We start from the raw sequence: 21,453 nt of genomic DNA, 5'->3' as shown, positions 1-21,453 counted from the left end.
TTCGTGATTTTTACTTCACAAACACTTGTTGTAATGACTAACTACTCCTGACATTTTGGAGATGTTAGCTCTTTATACAGTAAAGTTACAGCGGGATACAAATAATATCAGGCTCATCCTGCTACAATTTGTTCCCCCTGTCTAAATCACGGACAAACAGTATCCTACAGCTGTTTATGTTTTTAAACCCATTTTGCACAGAGAGACATTTTTTGAAAAATGTATTGATAGCAATGTTGAATATTATTACACAGGAAAAAAACAACTACATGTAAAATAATCACACCGTGACGCCTCTGCCTTTGTAAATGGAGGGGCAGTAACTGCGTGTATATATAAACGTGTAAAACCTGAAGATAGAGACAAAATACTGTTAATCTGACTATCTGCTATTCTGCAATTCATCTCATGTAAACAATAACGTGGCGCACAGCGTGATGTGAAAAAAGGCACATACCTTTGACGTTGCGTGATGAACTCTGTATTCCTCGTCCACACGTAAACGGCGTTTCGAATCACCGAAAACGAAGATTTTTTAAAACTCATTTTTTGCGTTTACGTGTGGACGACACAGCTGCGTTTTCAAAAATACCCATGTAGGTGCAGGCGTAGTGTAAATGAGTTAGTAGTTTATTTTATTACTACCTGTAATTTATTGCAGATTATGTGTAATTACTTAATTGTTTACTAAATGTTTGAAGTGTGAAATAAACCGCAATGGGGCAAAATATGTGTGTGGTTGGAGGATGTGTTTGTGCGTGGGGGGGGGGGGGGGGGGGATTTTTCTAGTAAAACAAAGGGGGGCCCACTGCATTAGCTAGTGATGTGCGATACCACTGATTTCCTTTCGGATCTGATACCAATTAAAATTCAGGTTGGTATCAACAATACTGATCCGATACCGATACTTTGTACAAAAATTTAATTTGTTATTGTATTTCAAATTACAGCTTCATAATGATAACGGCCATCAGACAACTTGTTATTGTTTAATTATGAAGAATTATCATATAGAAAACAAACCTGAAGTTGTGTGTTAATTTACGCTATTTGAACACATATCTTGTTATTTTACATGTATTTACTTGCCTGGACATTTCAACAAAAATATTCAACATTCACACTTTCCCTCATTCACAGTAGTGATGTCCCACACTACAAATTTTGGTATCGATCCAATACCAAGTAATTACAGGGCCAGTATTGCCGATATCAGTACCAATAATTTTAAGTTATTCAGGCAGCTAATTGGGGGAGAGTAGTGTAGGGTATTGATTCCAATGTTCCCTCTAAGCTGCTCGGTGCGCAATTGCGCACTGCTGGCACGGCTCTGTGCACAGAAAACCTGCATTGCGCATAGAAAAAAAAGTCTAACCTGAATTGAAATTAAAATGAATACTTTAACAATTCTGTTTTGCAGTGTTAGTCAGTAAGTGACTGGCTGCTCCCGTATAGGATTAGAACGATGCCAACTTATCCCATACGGGAGCAGCCAATAATGTGATTCACATTCGTATATACGCAAGCTAATCAATGCCGTTGACAGGCTATGACAGCGTCCTTATGTGCCGACACCAGTGTTTTAGCGGCTGATGTGGAGTGAAGCCACGTTAATGACAACGTGTACAACCATTGGAGATGTGAGCAGGACAGACGGAACAATTGACGGAAAAAGTGTGGACTTTATATCAGTTTTTAAATTGTGTTGATAGGTCACGTAAAACCAGAGTTATGATAAAAATATATGCAATGTTTGGTTTTCTTTCTGAATACTATCATTGTTTATATTTACTGCGGAAAGAAACGGTAAAAACAGCGTTTTTCTCTCCGCCTGAGAGCAAAAACAAAACCAGAAAAACCCACCCTTTCCTATTGGTCGAAAAATGTACCATGTCGACCAATCAGAAAATGATATGGCAACATATAGGAGTTTTAGGAGTGATGGCGGTGTTTTGACATGTGAGAGATTTGCGACGTTTAGCACAAATCTTGTGTAGTTAGTGTGTAGTGTAGTCAATAGTTTTGTTGTGTGTGTCAGAACAATGAGGCGACTGCTGAATGTTATAGGTGTTACAGGAGTGATACATCTCCTGTTGTCAGGCCTGCAGGTATCAGGCTGTTGTTCTCCTTTATCTCATAGTGGACAGAAATAATTTTTTGGAGTGGCACAAATAATTTGTGTGGAATCAAATTTGATGCAGAACAGCTGATTGTTCTGTAAATAGTTTGAAATGTTTATTTTAAAAAATGTCTTGGCTGTAAAACTCAGTTATGTTTTTGTAGAATTAACTAAATAATTAATTGCCCAACATTGGTCATTATATACTGTATTTTGTAGACAGAGAGTTACAGGACTCTCTCTCAGACCACAGACTCATAATACAAGTCAGAGCTTTATTAAAAAAAAAAAAGAAAGGAAGAAGAAGAAGAAAAAAGAAAGTTGTGTTTTCAAAATTGGAGTTCAAGTTATTTTTACTTTCAATAGTGTTAACATACTACACAGGTCATGAACAAGATTTTTTAAAATTTTCATTGTAAGTGGGCTAAAGCACTTAATTAAAAGTAGTCTAACATAAATGTAAATGCTGTGATTTGATTATTTTAATAAACCATGTAACTTGGATGGATTTGATGCTGGCGTGACCACAGTGCACACGTCTGCTGTTGCTCACAGTGGTCCAAGGGACCGCTCGGGGAACATTGCTTGATTCCATTGATATTTTGATCGATCTGCCCACCTTTAATGTTAGCAACATAATGCAGTCGTTTCTGTCCTAGAGCAGTCTCTATTTTACCATCATGCTCTTTATAAAAATAAAAGTAATGTCCATATCTACTACCACCACTATTTTCCTTCTCCAGCACACAAACTAAAATCAGCTGATCGTAGTGAGAGTAGAAGAACCGATAAGTGGGATCGCTAGGCAGGGAGACTAACGATTTAAAGGAATTGGACTACTGGGAACCGGTTCTCTACAAGAACCAGTTCTTGATTCCCATCTCAATTTTTCAGTGGTGCAACTAAAAAAAATCTTGTTCGGGTAACAAAAAAAAAAAGAAATCTCTGTAACTCTCCGTGTGGTCAACAACAGACACACATTATGCCCCTATCGTGGACTAAACCAATCAGAGATGGGGCAGGACCTCTCTGATTGGCTGTGGTCCAGTTAAAAGTGCAGTTGGAAGAGGGAGGTGAGTAGCTTGAATAAAGCGATATCGATTCATTAAATCCTGAATTGACTTTTAAATATAACTGTGTTTTGCCAGAAATGCCAGATTCTCAGATTAAAGCTCACAAAAAATATTTCAACAACCACCAAACAGCAAATGAGAGCAGGTACACGGATTCCACACAAAGACGTAAACACAGAGCGGACCCGACGCATCAGAATCAGCTTTGTCTTTCTCCGCTTTCTCACCCGACGGCCCGTAGACGGACACGCTGTCGGAGCGCACCGAGCCCGCCATCCGCGTTGTGTTTACGTCTTTTTGTGCTGATTCTGAGCTGCAGGTTTTGTCTCTCTCCAACCAAAATTCACCGAGCCAGCAGCAAAAGAAGCAGCAAACTGCGCTTCACATTTGATCAATGTCGTCATGAATTCCCTCTGACTTTTGCTGTTTTGCTTCCACCACGATAAAAATCACAGTTCATGCACAGCTCTCTCTCTCTCTCTCTCTCTCTGTACTTCAAGAACAGTTTCCCGTCTCAAATCTCTGTTTTCTGCATTATTCATTCGCTTATTACCCACCAGTCTACCGTTGTTTACAGCGCTGTCGGCCGCTGTCTTTCTTTTTTTCACTTAAATGACCTCGGACAAGAAAACCTGCTGTTCAATACTGAAGAAATTAAAACTTTTTAAAATTATGCAAAATTACAGCATATTGCAGAATATTTTTAAGGTTATCTGCTATAAAAAGTCAGGTCAGAAAAATCTCCTTCATGTTTTTCTGTGTTTTATTCTCAGTTACTTTGACACAAAGGCATCTGCTGTGATGTTCACAATTCTGATGAAGTCTCACATGTATCAGTACTGATAAATGATCAGAATTATAATATTTCTGACTGTCTGAGGCTAAATTGAATCGAATCAGGACTTTGAGAAACCGGAATCAAATGGATTATAGAAATCAGTGATGATACCCAGCCCTAGTGAGCAGCCTAGGCCTGAGAGAAGTGGATGTAGCTGTGGGTAATAAGAAAAGATGAAAAGAACTATTGATAACTTTTTTGTTAAGTTAAGGCCTGATCCATATGAAATTCATAGCCAGTGCTCTGACACGGTGCCATCAACCTCTGAATGCTGAAAAAGCACAGTGTATCCAGAAAACACATTATATGCTGCAATAAATGCACTGCAAGTGTCCCCTCTCCCCACTGCCTTTCAGCAGCATGCAAAGCAAACAGGTCGTCAGAGGAGGCCGAGATGATGATTAAGTTTAACATTTTCTACAATATTGCCAAAGCACTTTAAGCACAAGATTGTTAGTTAATAATTTAGAAATGAATATTTTCTGTATGGACTGCAATTCCCCCCCCAAAATGTGCACATGTAAAACTGCGGTGTTAAGCGATGCAGTTGAAAAATTTGAGTGCGCCTAACTTTTGTGCCGGTGCGCCACCCATGGCAAAAAGTTAGTCTAGAGCCCTGGATGTACTTAGATACTTGTATTGTCATGTGCACAAGACAAAGTGCCAATACAAGTATTGGCACTCACTCTTCTAACATTCTTACCATTCTTCCCACTCTTCCCATTAACCTGTAGTATACTTCAAGGGTCCAGTCCTTTTTTCATTCTATATTCTTTAAAAAAATAATAACAATAATAACATAAAATAAAAAAATAGACATATCTGCCTTTTAAACCAGGCACCAAGTCCTCTACAAATTTATTAATTTGTTGTTTAGCTAAGGTTGAAACCTGACTAAAAAAAATTTCTGAAAGTTAATGAAAATAAAACCACCATGTTAGTGTTTCATCCCAATCAATGACAGACAATTTCACTTTCCATGACCCCCTCAGATCTTGAGCCCATGTCATCATATCTTAAACCTCATGTGAACGATCATGGTGTTAGCCACACCCATAGCAATAATCCCACACAAAGGAATTACTGCAATGAATTATATATCGGACTGAGCAAAAAACTAATATCACAATTGCAGCTGGTTCAAAATGCTGTTGCTACACTCTTGACAGGCACATGGAGGTGTGATAATATTTCGGCCAATCAATTGCACTAGCCTTCTTTGAAGCACAGGATCAATTTCAAAATATTGTTGCATCCATCAATCAAAGTGTTGTGAAGCATTTTCATCAACGTCTGTTGTGCTTAAATGTGCTATATAAATGAATTGACTTGACTAGAAAAGAGAATATAATGTTGCCAGTGTGAAAACTAAATCACTGACTTGTACAGGAACAACTGATAAAAAGCAACACTCCTAACAGTTGTACCTGGAAGTGCTGGAAAAAAAAAAAAAACAAATACCAAAAAACCCTAAAACAAGTTGTTGTTCCATACAGGAATATCAACCTGAACTAAAGTTTCAAATTAAAAATACACTACATTTTGTTACAGAGAAATATTACTATGCAAGTTTGATAAAACGTACTAAATTAGAGCTTTCCTGGTTCCAAGAAAATAAAATATTTAGGGATGATGTGATTGTTGATGTAGTTCAGTTTGTTTAGTTTAGTTTTGTAAGGTTCCCTTTGCTGTTTCCTGCACAAGGCGGCTCATTTGGCAAAAACAAGTTAGTCTGGAGTGCAGGTTCTTAGCTGGTGACCAGAGTAGACCAAGTATATCCAAGTGAAACAGTCTTTGCACATCAAAAACGCAGACAGCAGGGGGTATTTCACTTGAGGTCCTCTGGTTATGACTTTCCTGTATGAATGGAGCGCTAGAAAAATAAGTAGACCATACCATGACTGTTATTAGGTGAATTAAAAGTTTGTCCCAGCAGCAAACTTTTAAATCACCTTTTTTCGGGTTTTAGTACAACTATGTTAAACTCTAAACTCTTCACAAGAAATTGGTCATAATCTAACATAATTGTCTTTTTCTTTCAGTATTTTTGTTGTTTTTAGCTCAATTTGAAAGTTTGGTTAGGCTGAGCTGGAAATGGCAAGCTCACCACATACTGAGTATGTGGTATAGACACAAACACATACAGACAGACACACAGACTAGAACACACTAACATAAGAAGAAATACCAGTGTGGAAAAGTTAAGCTGTGAGTGGAGGTGACAGAGGCCCTCAAGGGAAACCCAAACAAGCAGGGCCATGCCTATTCCTGCCCATTTGTGTGTCTTTGTAGGCATGTGTGCATGCCACCTCCCAAAGGATCGTCCCTCAACAACTACAAAACTAGGACAAAGCCCAAGGAATAACAGGAAAAAAATAAGAGACAAAAGCAAGAGAAAAGGACATAAGAGGAAAGTGAGATGGTAAAGGGTGAAAAGGTCAAGACGGATAGAGACAGAGACAGACACAAGGGAAAAAGCCAACCTGTACAGAGGGAAACCAAGATGGATGGAAAGAGACACTAGAAGAACAAAGAAATGAGGGAAATGGGAAATTGTGGGAAAAAACAGTCAAACATTCACAATGTGTGAAGTTCACTGAATCTTGACGGAATTCATATCTACAGTAGGACTTCTGTTCTAAACCCCTCTGGAGTGATGACAGCAGAAAGAAATTTTAGAACAATACAACTTGTTAATATTTTGAGAACTACAGGAGATATTAAACAGTGTGTACATGTCCTGGGATAGTAGGTCAAGTTTGCAGTTTAAATTTACATTCAATGTAAGAAAGAAAAAGGGAATCAGAAAAGCAGACAAAACAGAGCCAACCCCACCACCCCAAGTGACACTGATTCTAGACCAAGACCGAATGCTGTGCATAGAAGTTACCTTGTTGAATTACATTGGCAGCATAAAAATGTAATTTTACAGTTTACCTGTTGGGAATGATAACAGCAATATCCTCTTGTACAAAACAGTATTGTGCTGTTTAGAGTATAAGGTTCACAGTATAAGATAACCAGCTGTCTGGTTGCCTTTATACTGTTATCTTGGTTTTTTTTTAGAATATCCATAAACAGTTTATTACGATAAAATATACATGTCCTCATCCTTAATCGGTTCCTTGTCTTTCTTAAACTATGACTTACAGTGTAGCTCAACATTTGCTTGATATGACTTTTGCAGTAGGAGTTCCACAATGGTGGTTCATTTTTAGCTCAACCTCAACACTGTTCTCAAGCACAAACACCCTAGAAATCACAAGGCACAATCATAACAATTGGAATCTAAACCCCAACTAACGTATTGCTGGGTTCCATCCAGTCTGGGGCCTTTCTGCGTGGAGTTCACGTGTGCTCCCCAAGTCTGTGACGGGTCTCTCTGGGTACTTTGGCTTCCTCCCAACATCATGTGTGGGGTTCTTTTAGATTCTAAGATTCTAAACTTAATCGTAGGTGTGAATCTGAGAGTGAATGGTTGTTTTTCTGTCTGTGTTAGCTCTGTGACAGACCGGTGATGTGTTCAGAGTGTAACAAGTCTCACGCTAGGACAGTTATAAGCTCCTGCCACCCTGAATACAATAAGTGGAAGAAAGTTAACAGCACTTAGCAGCGGTGCCAATACTGTACCATCGCTGTTAGTAATAAAATATTATTTGTGTATTTGGGAACCAACTTTCCTATGAACAGTGTTGGTCAAGTTACTTGAAAAAAGTAATCAGTTACTGATTACTTCCCCAAAAAAGTAATCCCATTACTTTACTGATTACTTATTTTCAAAAGTAATTAATTACTTAGTTACTTTTTAAAAACACGATTTACAACCTGAATAGGTGATAAAGCGATAGATCTTTCAGCCCAATTCTACTTTTTCTACATAATCCATCATACAAAATGTAATCAAATGGAAAAGTCTCTTTTTAAAACTTGTTTCATTAGTTTTAACCTTTTAACTTTATGCATCAAGCAAAAATTTAATTATATGCAACATTCTCTGACTGGAAGAAATTTGTTTAATATTTAAACCTATTTTCTGCACATTCCAGCACATAAAATATTTTTTTTTGTGTGTGTTTACACTCACTCTTTCAAATAGATGCAAGTAAAATACAGCAGAAAATAAATAAAGTCAAAGACTAGCGGTCCTTTTGCTCTATTTTCACCTGTAAAGCAGGAGTAGGGTAGGCGGAGGTTTACCCTGGTGCAGGTGTGCCGCAGCGGTCAGTGGAAGAATCCGCGAATTTCTCTGTGAATTTCCCATTACGTCGTAGCGCACTCGGTGCTTGCTTGGAAGTTTAGGGGGGTTTTTTTCGCTGTAAAAAGAAGTTTTCTTCCCACGCACAACGGACGCTAATGTTTTTGTCACTTTTTATGGAATCAAACTCAAAGTAAGGTCAGTACTTCCACGCTTTAAACGCTGCACACTCATACTCTCTCCCGCACTCGATATGTGATCCATTGTTGATCTGCACACAGCTGTTGTCACAAACGTCGCACTTGCTTACATCACTGTCATGAGACATTCTTGCAAAAAAATCACGGTTTTAGTAACGCAGTAACTCAGCGTTCCTACGGAAAAGTAACGGTAATCTAATTACCGTTTTTGCAATAGTAATCCCTTACTTTACTCGTTACTTGAAAAAAGTAATCGGATTACAGTAACGCGTTACTGCCCATCTCTGCCTATGAATTACAAAGCATGTGCAGCTAGTTTATTTTCTCACATGGTAAGCAAAGCGCTATGACCTTTTAAATAAAATGCTCTATTCAGAGTGCAAGTTAATCATTTAACATCAAGACAGCTTAAACTTGTACAAATTAGTATTGTTCAGATTCAAAACTGCCAATGCAAATTTCCAATGCTTACAGCCCCATGCATTTTCTTTCAGCAAATCTTTGGTCAGGCAGGGAAACTTTTACTGAACTTTGTCAGTAATAGCTAAAGTGTCATATGCAATGAGATGCATTTAAGGCACTGAAGCAGCAACAAAGTGACAGTCTCGCCACATGCTGTTAAAGAAAAAACACCTTCAGTATTGTGACACAGTTCTGTGCTAATATTGTCAGCATGTGAGTTTAAGACATTTGTTCTTATGGATTGAAATGTAAAGATTTCTGTTAAATAATATTACCTTCACCACATCTCATCTGCTTCCATATTGGCTTGTGCTTGTAGTCATGATGTCTTTTGACAACCCACACAGTTGAGTCAGCTCTGGCCTTATGTGAAGAGTAGTAAAAATATATAACAGGCAATAAGAAATGAAAAATGTCCAGCAGTGTCTCCTTCAAACTGCATTATCTTATTTATTTTTTGTTTTGTTTCCTTGTTGTAGTTTTTTCATTTTCTCTTTTGGAAATCATTAAAAAGTCTACAGATTTATCTTATTTATCAAAAAAGGTTTTTGTTTTTTTTTCCCCAGAGTTGGTATTGAGTGTGTTCTATGCAGCAAAAAGAGCATTTCCCCCAAACGTACTGAAGGCTTGGCCCTCCGTAGCCATAAATACATCTGACTCATGCATCAGGATGAGTTTTACTTAACCCAAGTCTGAAATTCCATAATTGAATTTCAAGCCACTCATATTCATTTATTTCATTTTCAGAAATGAATTGTGAATGCATGCACAGAGAACGAAGACCAACCACAGAGCTGCTACCTCTGATCTCAACACAGAAACCACTATCCCAGCATGTGATAACTTAATGGCCATACTCCATCCCAGAGACATCAAAAAGCACTACTTTTAACCACAGAAGATTTCTTTGAACTTGTGTGACACAGGACAGTACAATAGTCCTTATGTGGACAAAGAGGCGAATCCCACAGCAATTACACTCTGCCTTCTTCACTTTCACCGCTGCTCTATTGTTTGGCTGTGTGTGTCCTGCTCTTACTTTGTTTTTGTCTACCCCATATCTTCTTCTTTAACACAGTCATATGTCTTCATCGCTTTCCATCGCTAGCTTTCCTTCTAATCACCTCAGTCATACAGTTTTTCTTTGTTTTGTCCATTAAGAAGTCTTCCATGCTTGGTGTGCAGAACAGTCATTAACAAAAGCACATCAGAATTTCATGTTAGCTGAAGGTATGAGTGTTATACAAACTGTTACGGAACTAAAACCGAAAATAAACAGTATATATGTTCCATGATGTGTTTTGTGCATCATAAGTTATCTACAGATTTGTCAGTAACCGTGTAGTTATTGATCAGTGGATGCTGAAGCATTTGGGAACACTGTAAGATTGCCCTCCAAATTTTCACCTATGCAGATGAAATCCTAAGTTTCACATATTCACTATAATTCTGCAGGTGCACCTGATCGTTTTCCTTTGGAAAAACTTGAGAGCTAAAATGTGCTTTTTATCACAAAATATTTGTAGTGTATTGCCTGTCAATATGTCACTTGCATGAAGACATTATAATTGATTTGATTAATAATACCCCATTTCCACTTCCTATCCAAACATGTTATAAAATCCATCACTGTGGCTGCACACATCTAGCCATGAAATTACCTAGTCACTCACCATAATCTATCCACTCACCCCACGCACCACTGAGTACACTGCACTACTGTGTCACTGATAATGACTCAAGTTCTAAAAGTATCCACTGAAATAGCTTTTGCCTCTTTAAAGTAAACCACCACCATCACTGCGGAACTCACATTAGACTCTAATGATGTACCAGAAAACATTATCTGATGCTGTAAAACTGATATCCCAGCCTGGACAGCATGGCTAGTAACTCAACAATGCACACTTTAATTGTAATATCTGAATATAGAAGCCATGCACATGTACTGAAGAACACCACCCCAATACATGTGCGTGATTCCTGAGAAATGAAACGTGTGGTACATTTTAGTCGTTTCTGCCTAGAAATATTCATCTGAAAAGTGCAGACTTCAATTGGATGTCCGTGGCTAGCATCAGTAGCAAGACACGATTTGGTGTTCAACCCAGGCTCAACTGCCCAGCACAGTCGTGCACAGAGAACTATTGCCACATAAGAATGTCAATATTGGATGACACTATAAAGCCATTTTTTTCTTCAGTGCCTTAGGTTTGAAAATTCTCATTACATTCAACTTAATTGCGAATAGATTTCAATATGGTTAACATTATGGGAAACCCATTCTTATGACAAACTATAGAAAAAGTATAGTTGGGGAAGATGTGTTTGGTTAACAATTAATAAAAAGTCTAATGTAAATTGCAGGCCAGTAGCAGAAGACGAAAAATGAGTGACCCTCCATCATTCAGACCTCAGTTTAGATGTTGGTCACCTACCTCCATGTTTATGCACAAAATGTAAATAGTGAAATTAAATCCTCAGAATAATGACTTCTTACAGATTACACTTAGATAAAGAGACAGTAAAATTACTTGAATTCCGATAGTTTCTTCCAATGTCACAGTGATTGAACTACATGAATACTGACTATCTACTTAGATGGATTGCTTGGATGGGCTGATATCCATGGCATCATCTCTTATCAAAATTGTTTTTTTCTTGTTTTGTTTTGGGTTGTTTTTTTTGCATAAAATGTTATTTGGGAAAACAAGAAAGCAACTGATGTACTAACATTTTCAGAATTGAGGCATACTGCTTTAGATAATGTATTGTTCTGAAAGATAATATAATTTTAAAACATGAAGTTGAGCACTTCAGTCTCTAAAAGTTACACTTAATTTACCAGTCAGAAGTGATGTCTCTAGGATGTAAGACTACTAAGTTCTGGTCGATAAATGTCACTTTTTAGTCTCTAAAAAATTCCTTCCGACCTGTGCCTTTTACGTAAGGCTAAAATTTCACTTTTATCCGTTTTATTAATATAAAAAACCAAAAATATATATAAAAAAAACCCGTTTAATTCTCTAGACCATCGAGTATTGTCTTAGGATCTGTATTCTTCATGTCACTTTTATTCAGGGCTTTTCCATGTATTGAATATCTAAATTAACGTGTGTTCTTGTACAAAACTTCGGTCATTAGAGCCTTGAACCATCTGCTCTGAGAAACTTTTCTCTTTTTTTAGGTCGATAAACACAAAATTTCTAGTAAACAAACTTGCATCACATATATTTTGAACATATGGGAACAGGACTGTTCCTACAGTGGGAGTGTATAAAGTGGGAGTACTGCATTTAAAAATTTCATAGGTAAAAATAATTATTGTTATTTTCAACTTTGTGCATAGTTACTGGGTTACACTGTGTTTCACAGCTATTCTCCCTTTATTATCAAATCACAAAATCTTGTTTTCTGAATTATGATTTTTCCATGGTGTGTGAACAATATATAAGCTTCTGTAATCTGTCAGTGCATTTCCTTTCAGTGTATTTATATGTGTAACATGTTAGAGGCGAAGAAGAGCAGTGAATTTATAATGTGCACGTATCTATTTAGTACGAAAAAAGGAAATATACAATAAGCGATAATGCTGACTGCTGCCAAGACAATGACATTAACACCCAGAACTTATCAAGGACGCTGTCAGCACATCTCTCCCCCTCTCTCGCTTTCGCTCTCTCTGTCTTACTCTCTCTGTCACTCACTCTGACTCAAAAATATCTATACAGAAAAAAAGTGCACACACAGCCAAGAAGGGAGAGGCTAAAAGAGAAAGACAGAGAGGAGGTGGAGGACATTATCTTGATGAAACAGCGCTTGATACAGTAGCCAGAGCCAACCAGGACATAGCTCTGCTTTCTTTTAATGGAGATTACACAGTCAAGGTCCAGCCTGAGCTCATCTTATTTAACACTGCATACAACTACATCATTGTGAGTGTGTGTATGTGTGTTTGTGACAGTGTGTATGATCTAATATGCTGCTATCTTGCGACACATCAGCCATAATTACTGCACACCTCCTGACCTATGATCTGGCAGCCAATCAAATCCCCCACTATTGCTGACCAACGCGAGCACACATGAGTACTGGGGATGTGGTGCAACACACCTCACATCAATCCACCATCACAAGGTCTGCAAATTACTTGTCTTATTCAGGGTTTTAGATGCAAATATGTTGCTGTTATTACCTTGAGTATACCAGAGGGTCTTTAAAAGACCTGACAAATGACAAAAAAGTATTTCCTGATGTGCGCACTTATACTTTCTGAAATGCAGTAGCTGTGTTCAGTGAGAATACTGCTTCTGACATCTCCACTTTCCTCTTAAGGTTTTTTAAATTGGCCCTAAATTCACTTTCAGGTAGTGTTTTAAAAGGCCCCGTCTCTTAATTGCAGCATTCTAAAAACCAGCAGAGTCAAGACTTGAATAATTTGTAGACCTTGATTTCACATCTCTCTCTCCATCTCAGTCTCTCTCGCTCAGTCTCTCTCTCTCTCTCTCATGCTGTAACATATAGCTCTTCTTTTTTCTTCCTGTTTGCAGGATGTTCTTCTTTCTGTGGCATTGTATAGGTTGGTGTCAGATCATACATACCTCCTTGTCTACATATTTTCTTGCCCGGTTTCCTGGCACATTCCTTGGATATTCTTTTGACTGTAAAATGAATAGAAAACTAAAGAATAACATGGAGCCCCTGGACGCGCAGTGCACACAGGAGCTGGCATGCACACGCACACATGAACACTCACGCAGCGCTGATTGACTGAAAAAGACTTCGAGAGGAAGGAAGGGAGAAATAAAGACAGGGGGAAAGAATGAATAACACCAGCTCAATCAGAGCAGTATTCACTCTATCAGTCGGCCAGCCAGCCAGTCATTCAGCCAGTCAGCCAAATCAATCGGTGATGATCATGACAACAACTGTCTTGTTTAATGAACTGTAGCCATTGTGGATGAGCACAATACGCTATGATGAGCTGCAGACATGAGAGGGGGGGGCCTGCAGAGCAGGGAAAATAAAGAAATGAGAAAAAAGAGGAGCTGAGAGGAAAATCTGTTCAAAAAGTCTGAAAGAATGAATGTGGAAGAAAAAATATTGAGGCAGATGTGGAGTGAAATTAAAAGTGCACACTGTTCTCTCTTTCACACGTCACTCTTGCACAGTCATGTAGTATAAGAAATATCATGCACATTTAACATGCACAAGGTCATGCTTTCCCTTCTAATGACAGACATACAAGGACAGAAACAGAAATTCACTCTCACATAGTAACAACACACCCCAACAACACTTTTTTTTCCTCTATCAGAAGGTTGTGGGTTTAATTCTCTCTGCCCCACCTCCCTCTGTACTCAGCCATCCTACCCTGGGCTTGCAGGCAAACTCACCATCCTCAGTGGGAACATAGATGTTAAGATAGAGGCAGTCCTCGCTCTGGTCCTGGACGTAGGTAGACACCACATCGATGCTGTTGGTAAACCACACTGGCAGCATGACATCTGGCAGACGGCCCTCGACGATGCTCTGGGGACACACTGGGGCAAAGTGTGTGGCATTGCGAATGTCAGGCCATGGTGCCGCTGGCTCAGGTGGCTGAAAGCGGCGCTCACCAGTAGGTGGAGCGGCATATGGAACGCCCAGAAATTGTATGACAGGACCCAGGATCTCATTGTTCAGCTCCTTCTTGATACCACGAAGCTTGCCATTGGCTGTGGTTACTATTGGGTCATTCTCATCAAGTTTCTGAGCCAACACAACAGCTGGACATGCCTGCAGAAGCAGCAATCCCAGCCATATTAGAGTGGATACCCACCAGCCAGCCTTTAAGGAACCTTCTAGACCTACATATCCCATGCTTCTGCTCCCACATGTAGCACTCTGAAGTAGCCGACATCCAATCCTCGAATGCTGCCTCCACTCGAACATGGCTGCTGTCCCACGCTTTACACTTGGTTGCTTTCTCTGTTTTTGGCCAGTTCTTGCTCGTGAAACAAACTCCTTATTTCCTTTTTCTCACTTATACCATGCAGATGCAAACACAAACACAATCACAAAACTGACATTCATACAAAAGTAAGGTATAAGGAAATTGCTAACTCCGGAGCAAATGAGGGTTGTGGATGCTAATGATCCGTTTTAAAACCAAAGCACTGCAAAGCATCCAGTAGAACTGTAGCAGCCATCAGTTTCCTCCAAATTGGTGAAAGAAAATCTGTGAAATATTCCTCACAGTATGGAAATATATTCCTCAAAAAGGTCCTGTAAACAATCACTGGACTGAAGAAGAAAACACTGAAGATTTCATCTTTAGGCACCACTTCTCAGGAGATAGACAAGCCAGTCAGTGATGATGGTTTCCATATTGCCATGTACAGCGGCAGAAGCAGCGATTGCGGTGCAGTGGGTCTAGTAGGTACTTGTACTGTGAAGAGTCAAGTCCAAAGTTGGTCCCCTGCAACACAGTAAACACACATTTAGCATTAACACTAAGAAGGCAATGATCATTTTTAACCAGTACCATTTTAAATTTACAAAATTATTTTTCTTACTTCACAGCATAGTAGACATGCCATTTAATTTGTCTCATACCCATATGCACGGATGGTTACATGAGATAACATTCCTCAGCAACACACAAGGTATCTATCAGCATGCATGGCAACAAATTATAATGTAGAGTTTAATTGTATACACTACTGACAGTGTGACACTCCATCCCACCGAGAGGGGCTGATTTTTAGACAGACCTTAACTTGGATCCCAGCAGCAACAAGGCTTACAGTGAAAGCCACAGGTCATTTTAATGAAAGTGGATATTGTGACATCATGTGTACCACATGTTATGCAGAGAGGCAAAATTTGGAGATGGTGAATGTAGGGCTGCTCAATTAATCGAATTTTAATCTCGATTACGATCTGGGCTTTCAACGATCATTAAAAATGACTGAGCCGATTATTAGCCCCTCCCTCGTGCTTTACTCTCGAGCTGCTCCATGTGGCAAATCGAGCGCACCTCTCTGCATTTCGAACACGTGTCACAACAATTAAGAGCAGCGGTCCCCAACCTTTTTTGCGCCACGGACCAGTTTATGCCCGACAATATTTTCATGGACCGGCCTTTAAGGTGTCGCGGATAAATACAACAAAATAAAACTAGTACCGGTACCGAAAAAAAGAAAATTTATTCATAACACACGTGAAAAGACCAAGGAAAACCGAGTAAACGATAAAAACGATAACAAAATAACGCTGAAAACCGATAAAAACCCTGAAAACTATACATTTCACACCTGAGCCTCAACTCTCGCGGCCCGGTACCAAACGACTCACGGACCGGTACCGGTCCGAGGCCCGGGGGTTGGGGACCGCTGATTAAGAGGACCCGAGGGAAGCTCGGAAAGCTAAGCAGAAGTTATCTGGAGAGGAGAGTGACTGCTGTTGGTTGAAAAGAGAGGTAAAAAAAACTTCAGTGGTTGGAAACATTATGGGTTCGCGGAGTCAGACGTGGATCAAGTAGACATAGTGTGTAAACTTTGCTACAGTGTCGTAGCTGCACCACAGAGCAACACTGCAAAGTTCACTAAACATAGATGTTTACATTTTTCATTTATTTTTTATATTGCAAACATTTGCACTGTTATCAGTATTTGCACACTATTTTATATTATTTTTTGACAATCTTTAAAGTCATTATTCAATACATTGTTATTGTTAAATAAATATCGTCAAATAATCGAGATCTCAATTTCAGTCAAAATAATCGTGGTTATCATTTTTGCCATAATCGAGCAGCCCTAGGTGAATGGGTATGTAGCAAGGAACTTCATACAGGTGGCTACAGTTTGTGTCATGTCACAGACCTTGTATTAACATTCCCCAGAAACTTTGCCTATTTTACCATTCTCTCAGTAAGTCTGTCTAATGAGATATATGGTAGTAACACAAAATGATTCCAACTGAAACAAGGTAACACTTTTTACTTCACCCTTTACGCCACTATGTGTTTGTGTGTGTGCATGAAATTGTCGAACATGAAGGTATGTCCTTACTACTATGTGGTTTTCTACCTTTCCCACACTTCTTAGTAGTCACTGTTCCATCTGGATGAGCTCACCTTCAATTTCATACACTGAGGTAATCCTGTTTAACTGCATACACACAGCAAACTGTCAAACTAGCTAAAATTAACACAGAACTGCATTTTCACTAAAACACTAACATGTTATACTCCTTAAAGTATATGTGTATATCTGTATATGAAAGACTGATTGATCATGCAAGCAAGCACAACTGTGATTAACTGAAGAAACACGACAATGAGGGAAGACTAGAACCTGACCTAAGTGTCCATACACAAACAGGAAATCTAAGGAGGCTAAGCCAGTCGGGGTCAGTAGTGGTTTTAGTTGACTGATGCACAAACCTACATATTAATATCTGATCATATCTTACCCAGCCCCAGTTACTGTTCACTATCCTGAAAGACTGAATATTTTGTCGAAAATATTGTGTTAGCATAATGCAATATGGGGCCTTTTTTCCAACTTAAAAAAAGCTTTGAGCCACAAAGATATACATGTACATAAAAGTAGGAGTAATATGTAGAGTATATGTACATATCCCTCCTACTATGTGATATGTACATATACTGTACATGAGTGAATTAAAAAGATGAAGGAAAAGCCATTCCCATTTAATATTCAGTTTTACCTGAAGGAGTCCTCCTTTTTTCTTGCAATGTTTTCTGTGTCTTTTTTGCAAGTCAAAATTTGTCTGCTATATTTCTGAGTGAATGCTGTGCTTCTGTTTGAAGTCAGAAGGTGGTGGTTTTAATGAGAAACATGGCTTTGCAGAATTATTTTTTTTGTCACTGTTTCTATTTATTTACCAAAAAAATACAGACATTACACCTAGTTTGACATGACAGCTTACTATGAAACTGCACAAATCATTACAGTATAAATCATTGCACATGGTTTTCATCATATCTGAATGCTCAAAAAGAGAGGTTCAGGTAACTGATGTATTTCAAGGCCAGGTGCATTTGTACTGTATAGTTTTTCTGCTTCAACACACTCAATACTCTTTTCTGGCATCGTTGTATTAAACTCAATTGTATATAGCATTTGTATTCTATTTTATTCAATTGTATGTAGTATTTTATTTTATTCTATTCTATTGTGTACAGTTGTGTACAGTATCTTATTGATATCTTATTCCAGTGTTTATTTTTTTCAAATTTTTCTATGTAACTTTGCACTGTCCACTGCTGTAACAAAACAAATTCCCCACGCGTGGGACTAATAAAGGTTACCTTATCTTATCTTATCTTATCTTTATTTTAAATTTTAATCAGATAAATCAAGTTCATTGGTCAGCTTGAATGAATGAATGAATGACTAAATTATTAAAAGGGCTGGGCGATATGGCCTAAAATCCATAGTCAGAAAAGAGTCAGAAAAGAGTATTGAGTGTGTTGAAGCAGAAAAACTATACAGTACAAATGCACCTGGCCTTGAAATACATCAGTTACCTGAACCTCTCTTTTTGAGCATTCAGATATGATGAAAACCATGTGCAATGATTTATATATAATTTGAAGCATGTGCGGTAACGATATATATCGCGATATATTCTTTTCTTCCGTAAACGGATTTTCCACACTATAACGTGCACTCAAAATCCTTTAATTTTCTCAAAAATCGACAGTGCGCCTTTTGTATGACTTCAGGTCCCAAAGTCAAACGAACACTGTCTCCACTGAGAGTTAGAAACTGTCTAGATTCTTTCATCTTTAATAAAACGATCAGTGTTGCTGCTTTACCAGGTATAACAATTAAGTTTAACAGTCAGACATCCATGAAAACAGAATTTATTAAATTTAACGGAGTTAGAAGTTAGCAGGAAGTTAGCTCGCTAGTTTCCACCTAAATATGTTCTGACTGAGAGATTTCTGAAAAAATTAAAATGTACAGCTCTGCTATCACTTCCAACAGAAAACTAAACAGCAGTGACTTTTGTAGGGTTACTGAGGTTAGACTAGCTGGTATATAATGATGTGCTACGTGATCGCTAGCGACACAGCTATGTTAGCATAACATTATCATAGTGAAGCTGGAGGAAGAACGCTAACTTTTTTCCACTCGATAAAAGTTAAAGTGAGGGTTCCTGATGGTTAGGGACAAATGTAATCACATGGCAGGATGCTGTAAACGGACTAAACTTCAGTCAGGAGAACAACTGAGATAATTCATCCACAATACGAGGTTAGTCATTAATATACTGCAACAACATGGGAATAGAGCATCTGCGAGAGAATTCAACATTAATGAATCAATGGTACGGAAGAGGAGGAAGTGCAGTTTTTGGCTTTCTTCATATTCCAAAACGTGCTTCGTCTCTTTGCTATTACTGTTGCCCGGCATAATTTGCAGATGATATTGCTTGCAGCCTCTGCAATGCTTTCGACCAAAACAGGCACAGCTTGATGACACCATCAACATGCACTATTGCGGTAGCGCAGTATAGTCAAAATCTCTACCACTGGCCAAATTCATATAGTTTCTATCGTATACCGTTTAAACCGCCCACCCCTACCTAGATATTTACAACTCAACATATCCTACAATCACAAGTGTGGCTCCAGCTGTATTGCAACTTGTTGGTCATCATATGGTCAATCCCATATGTCTCTGTAAGTCATGTGACCTATACTTGTTCTGTGACAGTGCTATGAAATACAGAGCAGTCGAGCTTGGGAGCTGGGACTAATGAAGAATGTTTTTTCTTTTCTTTTTTTTTTGAATACAGCTGATGCCCTCTCACTGTGTCAATGTATTTCTTCTATATCTCAATTTTGCTTTAATTCAGCAGCTTAAGGAATAAAAACTCCTGAAAGGACTGACACCATTATGATGTCAAATGGTGTGTAGTAGCTACAGTTAGGGCAATTGGTAATATGAAACTGGCTGTAAACGGGAATGCAAAAATGGGTGTCTATCTCTGTGTTAGCCCTGTGATGGACTTGCAACCTTCCAGGCTGTACCCCACCTCTTGGCCTATGACAGCTGGAATAGGGTCAACACCCACGCCCCCAGTGAGTGTGAATTGGATAAGTGCTTCTTTTTTTTTTTTCTGAACGTCACCTTCTGATTTATGAACATCACACACACACGCACACACACAATGATTTTGCTGAAGACATTTAAAAAAAATAAAGTTTTAAAAATTATTTTAAAAAACCCCAAAACAAACAATATATCTGGAGCCATGCATCTTCAAAGAAATCCTAATAACTACAACACATGACCACATTTAATATACAGTATACTATTATTTGTAGTTAATCTAACGTATACACTGAAAATTTAAAATAATTTAAAAAAAGGACTGACTCTAGATTGAATTATTTTCTTTCTTACACATAGGCCAGTTGTATACATCCATATTCATTGTATAAAATTATGCTGGCAGCCATGTTGATGCCAGAGGATAAACTGCTTCGTTGGCCGCCTTTAAAAGTCAGCAGTTTTTGTTATTTGTTCAGGGACACAGAAGAATTGCCTACTAAACCTCTTTTAGTTTTAGCAAACTGAAGCATGCTAAATAGTCCCTTTGGATCATGTCAAACAAGGGAACTAGTGGAATATACCCACGTTTTCTGCATAATGATGGAAAATTACAGCAGCTGCAAACACAGAGGGCTGTTGGAACTGAACATTACAATATGACTCCCATGCTTTGGATCAGAGAAAACTAAAAAACAATCCCAATATTTTTAATTTTTAATATTCAATATATTTTTTTTTTATATTTATTTATTCATGGCTTTGTCCTTTCTCTTTACTCATTCAATTATTGTAAAAAGTGACAATAGTGAATTCATTCATTTTTCAAGTGATATTTGGAGTAAAATCTCATGACCGTTGTAAGGCTGTGTGCATATGTCATCTGTCCAAACCAGAGCCATATTTTTAAAGGGGGAAAATGTAAGTTAAACTAATAAAAATAAGTTACAGATCTGTATAGACTAAAAACATGCTTAAAAGCATGTAATCTAGCTTTGGAAATGAGTGCATTTCCTTTTGTTTTAAGGTTTAATATGTTTAACCTGGTAAGACAACATGTGTGAATTTACAAAGACATAATGGCCAAAAAAATCATGGCTGTCTGTATGTCATGAGATAATTTTGAAAAATTACTGAAAACAGTAAAATTATTCTCCTATTACTACTTAGTTTCCAACCCACAAACAGACCGGTAATATGACACAATGTAAGGAGGTTATTTCTTAGGTGCTCTATATTTTCAGTTTAAACCTTCAAATGTGACAGTTTGCATCTGCTGTTATTTCTTCTGAGGCCTCATGGGAGGCAGGCTGCAGTCAGCTGAATGGTCACAATGTGGGAGTGAAGGTGAAGCATTAAAGGGTCACACTATTTCAGTTTCCCGTCTGCTAGTTCAGAAACAGGGATGGAAATCTTTACTTTTCCTTTGAAACATCTGTTGAGTCAGACTAAGATACCCCAGACGTGGGACCTGTCTCCAGTCAAACCACG

General features: G+C 38.2%; 1 protein-coding gene across 3 annotated transcripts in view; it reads right to left on the bottom strand.

Moving 5' to 3' along the window:
* The window catches only part of nlgn1 (neuroligin 1), a 277,973-nt gene that overhangs the window by 232,509 nt on the left and 24,011 nt on the right, over positions 1-21,453 (bottom strand). For 2 of the 3 annotated variants that reach the window (XM_084921760.1, XM_084921761.1), the window contains exon 2: positions 14,284-15,347. In XM_084921760.1, the coding sequence (XP_084777886.1) occupies positions 14,284-14,821 (538 nt within the window). In that variant the 5' untranslated portion in view covers positions 14,822-15,347. Of the gene's footprint in view, positions 1-13,488; positions 13,549-14,283; positions 15,348-21,453 lie in introns of all 3 variants that reach the window. The other variant, XM_084921759.1, reaches the window with a different exon arrangement.

Source organism: Perissodus microlepis, chromosome 23 (genome assembly GCF_051167445.1).
Source record: "Perissodus microlepis isolate ML-2025 ecotype Zambia chromosome 23, ASM5116744v1, whole genome shotgun sequence".
Classification (NCBI taxonomy): domain Eukaryota; kingdom Metazoa; phylum Chordata; class Actinopteri; order Cichliformes; family Cichlidae; genus Perissodus; species Perissodus microlepis.
Note: the sequence above shows the minus strand (reverse complement) of the source record. Positions and strands in the feature narration are given on the sequence as shown.